This window comes from Caretta caretta, chromosome 27 (assembly GCF_965140235.1).
Source record: "Caretta caretta isolate rCarCar2 chromosome 27, rCarCar1.hap1, whole genome shotgun sequence".
Lineage (NCBI taxonomy): Eukaryota > Metazoa > Chordata > Testudines > Cheloniidae > Caretta > Caretta caretta.
The window spans coordinates 12243576-12250521 of NC_134232.1; the positions used below are offsets into that span (position 1 = coordinate 12243576).

The window sequence follows — 6946 nt, forward strand, 5'->3', positions numbered from 1 at the left end:
TAAGTACCCGTGAAAGACAAAAGTTGTGTCAAAAACTTTGCTGTGTAGACATCCCCGAAAGATATTAACTATGGATAAGTGGTTGGTGTTCCAATACTGACCGAAAAAGCCAGTTAGTGGTGTCTGCTCCGTAAGTGTTAACATACCCTAAGGTCTTGAAAGTTAGGGGTTGTATCAACATATTGGTTAAAACCCCCACACCCTTAATTGACACGCTGCTATAAAGAAGGAAAATGGATTTATTTGCAATTCCATTGAGTCTCACATCCACAGTTCTGCACTTAGCCAAAAAAAAAAAAAAGTTGGGGAATAAGACATGCCCCATCACACAGCATAAGGACTGCAGCTTTTTGCACTATGTAGCAGCCTGTATCATCACCTTTTGCAAAAGGTTTTACCCTAAATGCTGTAACTGTGGTCTTAAAAAGTTAGAGAGCACATCAGCTCACCCTTAAAAAGGTATTTAGAAATCAAGTCTGCACGTATCAGTTTGTGATGTGGCATTACTTGTCAAAGGAAGCATCTTAGTTCACCTTCAAGCTTGTTTCACCATTCCTAGGGCTTAATAGCACATGCTGCAGCCATCACCTCCTCCAAAAGTGGTGGGCTCTGCTATGCCCTTGGGCCACATTAAGCAAGTTCTTCTTAATAAGAAAGTTCCTTTCCTGAAAGAGCTTACTCTGCAGCATGAGCCCCAATAACCAATGCTGTCGAACTCAAACAATGCTTTTCTCACAAAGCTTGTCTGTCACCTGAGCATCTTATACAGTAGAACCTCAGAGTTACGAACACTTTGGGAATGGAGGTGGTTTGTAACTCTGAAATGTTCATAACGCTGAACAAAACATTTGTTCTTTCAAAAGATCACAACTGAACATTGACTTAATACTATGTTCAAACTTTACTATGTAGAAGAAAAATGTTGCATTTAAGTATCTTAATTTAAATGAAACAAGCACAGAAAGTTTCCTTACCTTGTCAAATTCTTTTTTTTAAAACTTTCCCTTTATTTTTTAGCAGTTTACATTTAGCACAGTACTGTATGTGTTTTTATTTTTTCCCTTTAACTCTGCTGCTGCCTGATTGCGTACTTCTGATCCCAAATGAGGCGTGTGATTGACTGGTCAGTTCGTAACTCTTGTGTTCATAACTGAGGTTCTACCGTAGCACCTAATGTAAAAATATCAGGCAGAGTTGCAGTGCAAAGAAAATTATTCTGTCATGGGTTATTTCATAAAGATCTGTCTCCTGGTGCATACGAGTCACAACTTTTAAAGCCAAATTGCTGTATTCCTATTGGCACCTCGGACCTTGTCTACACAAGAAAGTAATTTTAGTATAATCCACGGGATGATTTTAAACAGATATTGTTATACCAGTACAACTCTTTCTAGAGGCTCTTCTTTTGGTATTAGAGACCCTTGGAGTTTAAGCTCAACAAAAAAAATCATACTTTTAAGTGTATCCACACAGGGTATTATACCTATATGACTAAAGCTCTTAAGGTAAACTCTCCCCAGGCAGCCAAGCCCCCATGGAGCACCTTATCCAGGTTTCTCAGGGAGGTGGTGTTCCAAGTTTTACAGTATCAACACAGACATTAGAAATTTTGGAGCAACCACTTTTATTTTATCTTTACAAAGAGGATGGCGCGGGTTTATGCGATGCTGCCAGCATTGGAGGCTATCCTGGGCCACAGATCTGCACATTCCTTAGCCACGGGGCCTGTGATTGCTGAGCCTGTGAAAGCAGGGAAGAAAAAGGAGAAGTTAAGAACCAGTCAGAGCTTATGTTCGACACGCCGACCACATCCCTCTTCTGCGAGTGCTGTTCAGGCAGCATGTAGCATGTTAATAACAGAGCCATCAGTATTTCTCTGCTGGAGCATCCAAGATACCCACTTTTCATGGCATTAAGGATAGTTTTGGTCCTTTTGCCTGAAGGTGCTCTCCTTGGTGCTCTCCTTGGGCCAGGAATGCAGAAATTTGTGCTGCACTATTCTTTAGGAGTTTGCTCTTGCCCAGTGCAATAGATTGCCGTCTGTACCTTTCATTTCCCCTTTGTTATTTACTATCACTCCTGCGTTGTCTTCAAAATAGAGGAACACTCCGTCTTTTCTCCGGTACGATTTCCGCTGCCGAATTACCACTGCCGGATGCACTGCCGGGAGAAAGAGAAGCTGAGGATTCTAAATTTCCAAGTACAAACCAACAGCAGAAACTCAAAAGGAATCACCCAGGTTCAATGCCGTGCTCAACAGTAAGCGTCCTCATCTGAGCCCTACCCTTGCAAGGCCTCAATGTGCATCTGGATGGCATATGGGATTTTGGTCCCAGTAAAGGTTTCCTGTTGTACGAGGATTGCCACTGAAGTTATTACCACCAAGCATCCATGTCACAAATGTTTTTGTTGATAGCTTCATCTGTAACGCCAAGGACTGGATGGGCTACAGAAACCGTGACGAGTAGAGTTGAGGTAGGAACAGTCCTCCTGGCTATTGTCTGCTCTGTGAGCAAAGGGGATCTGCAGTTTCCCAGCCTGTCAAGACAAAGCCTTTCACCGGAACTACATTTATGACAAGTATTTAAAGCAGGTTTCCACCCTAAACACTGCTCCACACATTTACTCTGATTGCAAGTCTTTGATATTTAGTTTAAAAAGGGCTAAGACCACTTCTCTGCTGAGCATGCATTCATTGTGCTGGTTCAGAGGGAAAAATCCAGTTTTGCATTTGTGTGTGTGTGTGTGTGTGTGTATATATATAGATATATCTCTATCTATCTCTCAATTAAAATAAAAACTAGTCCAATGCAATGTTACACTTGAATCTACACCCGAGTGACTCAATACCATTCATGTTCTAACCCAGTGCTCAAACAGCCTTTTGTAAGGTAAACCTGGCCACACTTCCAGATGCAAGGTCACTCCCCACAGAGACATCCAGAAGGGAAAACCCTTCCCCAAACACTTAAGACTAATCGAAAAAATGTATACTAATAATCAAACCAGAATGTGAACTTTCAGGACTGTCACGCCACTCATTGAAGTTAACAGCACATGCTGCTGCTAACCTCACCCAAAAGTGAGGTTTTGCTATCCCCTTCCACGACAACTCGCGGAGCCACTGAGCACAGACCCAGCAAGTGCTTTTTAGAAGGGGGAAGCTGCTGCTTCAGAGACCGGCTGCCTACTTCTAGCATCATTATTGGTATGTTGAAACTGCCTTGCTCCTCCCATGTGGAAGGGCTGCCTTTCCATCTCCCAGAGGAAGGGCAGTCTACAAGAGACTAGGAAGTCCACCAGCTGATGGAGGCCTGTTGAGATCGTGCTGTTATGTCAGTCCTAGTTCTGCCTTGGGTATGAGCTGCAATGCTGCGATCATCTTACATCAAGGTTAGACCCAGCATACTCTACATGGATAACAATGTTTGTGTGCCCAGTTTGTGTTATACCTGGTGACAAATACAACTTAGTTCTGTCCAGACAGTATTCCCACCTCCCTCCCCAAAGAAACAAATCATGTGTGTAGCACTTGTGGGAAATCTGGGCAGCTAAGGTCTTAATCCTACAGGACAGCATGTCTGTAGCAGACACTTACAGAACAGCCCATGGGACACTGTGTGTAGAGAATGTAAATTTGCCACCTGCACTTCCAACACTCACCCTTCTTCCTGAGCTCAGGCTTGCCCTTCTTGACAGTAGCCATGACCATGTCGCCTACACCAGCAGCTGGCAGCCTGTTCAGGCGCCCCTTAATCCCCTTTACGGAGATGATGTACAAGTTCTTGGCACCTACGAGGAAAAAAACATTTTGAATTAGCCAACTCATCACATAATAGATGTCCCCTCATGGATCACCGTCACACCGCTCATTGAAGTTTACAGCACATGCCGCCACCTCACCCAAAAGTGATGCCTTTTTTAAGCCCTTCCACGACAACTCACTGAGTCACTGACCACAGACCCAGCAAGTGCTTTTCAGAAGGGGGAAGCTGCTGTTGTTGCTTCTGAGGTAGGATGCATTTTTTAGCATCAGTATTGAGCAATAAATTGAAATTCTACAGAAACAGACTAACAGATACACAGATGTTAAGACCAGAAGGAACCATTATGATCATCTAGTCTGATTCCTGGCATAACCCAGTCATTTCTGTGTCAAGCCCATAATTTCAGTTTGACCTTAAGCAGCATCTCTCTCAGAGTGATTGAGAGCCTACCCAGTTGTTCCAATGGTTAATTACCCTCACTGTTAAAAACTAGCACCTTAACTTATAATGCAAATTTGCCTGGCTTCAACTTCCAACCCCTGGTTTCCTTTAGTCAGTTACCTACACAAACCCTAACCAGATAAACAGCAAGGCAGAAGGGCTGCTGAAGCAGAAACAAGTGATATTGACTCCAGAAGGGAACCAGACAGACTCACCTGTGTTATCTGCACAGTTAATCACAGCTCCCACGGGAAGACCGAGGGAAATACGGAATTTCGCACCGGACGAACCACCACGTCCTGTAGGTTAAATAGAAGAATATTTGTAACCTCTTTCCTATGTCAGGGATGATATGAATCATGATTAAAAATAATACATCTGATTATTTTATTTAAACAATAATTTTACCTAGAAGTGATTTTTAGAACCCGAATCACATTTTTACTTGTGTTACTAGTTCTTCACTCTCCCCCCACCCCCCTTTTACAATCTAAAGTGGATGTTTTCTGGTGGTTCTTTAGTTTCCTAATTGTTAGTGACATTTATGTGGAAATTACATAGGTTTTGTTCCTCCTAAGTTTTGCCCTGAAAACTGTTCATATCTACTGAAAGAGACAAGCTCAAGTCTCACATTAACATCCTCGACACAAACTCAAACACAAAATTGGCAAGCAAATAGCCAGTGCATGTTTGCAACCTATACCATCTTCTGATGCACTAGAAGACTTGTGCTACTAAGTCATTAGGCACTTCCAAAAATCCCAACCACAACTGCCTAAATTTGCACCTAATTTGGAGCTATTTTTGAAAATTTTGGTCCAGGGCATATGAGAAAATTCACAAAAACTTTGTTAATGTACTGAAATAATTCTTCACTGTTAACAATGGCACAGTCTTGTTTCGAATGACAGATTTTACAGGAAGAGATGTTTTTAATGAAAAATACCATTCTAGTCTCCGAGGCTATAAATGCTTATATGTGAATAAAGTTACACATCTATTTAAATATTTGCAGCACCAGGGTTGTCACTGGCAAGATTTTGGTTTTTTGCCTATATCACGCCATAATTCAAATAAAATCCCTTGCCAGCCAGGGGGCATTATTAAAAAGAGCAGACTCATCTCTCAATCTGTAATAAGTTTTAATCTAAAATTGCAACAGCACAATTATCCAAACAGTCTCGAACCCTATTTTAACCGGCTATTTTTAAAGAAAATGCGATTTAAAACGCTCCACTCAGGCCAGGGTATTTTTAACCTGCCCATCCCTGTCGCATCTAGGCATCACACACGTTACTCAACCCAAGGAAAGCACCCTCTCTCTCAGCTACTTTTCCGTCTCTCACTTACAGGGCTTGTTCCTCCTCTCGCATGCCGAGGTGCGAGGAGCAGTTTCCAGCCATGGGACAATCCCAGGTCCTGAGCTTCCCCCCTTCCCCCAATTAGGGCTTGCACCTGGGATCTTATTTCGACCCTAATTTCTCACCCACATGGGCCTCAGCACCCCCCATTCCAAGATAAGGCCTCACCCTGAAAGCGCCCCCCAGCTATGGACCGTCCAACGCCCCCTTCTGCCCCCCCCACACAAATGCCTCAAACCTCCGCACCTCCAGGGCTCGGGCTCCCGCACCCCTTCAGCGGGACCCGCCAGTCCCCGTCCCCAGCGGGCCTATCCCCGCTTCTTTCCCTCCCTCAGACCCGGCCCCGAAGGGAGCCCCGGCTCCCCCTAGTCCATCCCCCCGGGTCCCGGAGCCGCGTGACCCGTGGGGCCGGAGGATGGCGACGGATTCTCCCCGCCCCGAGGGGCGACCGGGCCTCACCTCGCTTGGACATCTTGTGGCTGAAAAAAGAGAAAGAGGCCCGCAAAGGCTGCCGGGATATTAGTTCCGCACGGCGCACGGCCTACTACGTCACACGACGGCTCGGAGGCGGTGACCTCCCTCGCAGTCAATTCCTAGACCCTCATCACGTGATAAGGAACGGCGCTCTGGTCTCTGTAGTCGCTGATCGTCTCAGTGCACCACAGTGCCACCTATGGAGGCAAAATGGGGAACTGCAACCGATTCATGGAAGATTCTTAGCCCACCAAACGCAGGCACGAGAGGGAGGAAGGGTGGGTGCTAGCTTGATGGGGAAGGGGGGCATTTGCAAAGGCAAATCCCTCCCCCCCGCAGCATTGGATTTTGGCCAGGGCACCTGGGGTAACAACCTTGCTCTGGTATCAAGTGCTTTGGGGTGGGCAGGACCTCAGTTTTATTCCCATCCAAACACCCCTTAACCCAGTGCTGGGGCAAGAATTCTGCAGATATCCGCTTTATATCCGCCGACCATTTTTGCGGATCGGAGGCGGATACAAATTTTGTATCCATGCAAGTCTCTGCCTATTAAATCGCTGCATGCAGCCCTGCTTGTTTCAGCATCTGTGTTGCTGGCCCAATCAAGGGCAGCAGATCTGCATGCCTTAAGAGTTCATCCTCATTTCGAGAAGGTCCCAGCTAAGGCCGTGGCACTCCTCTTGCAGGATATGAGTTGGAAATTAACTGGAGCAGACTTAAATTAAAACCACTGAGAGAAAATAGAGAATCTTGCCCAAGAAGGCAAATAATCACAGAAAACCCGTGACATCTATGGGAGCATCAAAACCGAGACTAGATCCAGTCGAAACGATATTTGGTTCCTGCGGAGTGAAATGTCAGCAGCTCAGAGAAACAGATTTTTCCACAATGCAAACTTCTGTA

At 45.0% G+C, this 6946-nt stretch overlaps 1 protein-coding gene and 1 non-coding gene across 2 annotated transcripts; both read right to left on the reverse strand.

Moving 5' to 3' along the window:
* Positions 1 to 1607: 1607 nt before the first annotated feature.
* RPL23 (ribosomal protein L23) lies at positions 1608 to 6158 on the reverse strand. The gene is made up of 5 exons (XM_048830495.2): positions 6029 to 6158; positions 4424 to 4507; positions 3664 to 3792; positions 2047 to 2160; positions 1608 to 1740 (listed from the first exon to the last, which is right to left on the reverse strand). Exons 1-5 carry the CDS (start codon positions 6039 to 6041, stop codon positions 1658 to 1660), a joined length of 423 nt encoding a protein of 140 aa, XP_048686452.1. The 5' UTR covers positions 6042 to 6158; the 3' UTR covers positions 1608 to 1657.
* Positions 3856 to 3988, reverse strand: LOC125626931 (small nucleolar RNA SNORA21). The gene has a single exon (XR_007353868.2). It is a non-coding gene; the product is annotated as a small nucleolar RNA SNORA21 (small nucleolar RNA).
* Positions 6159 to 6946: the final 788 nt, after the last annotated feature.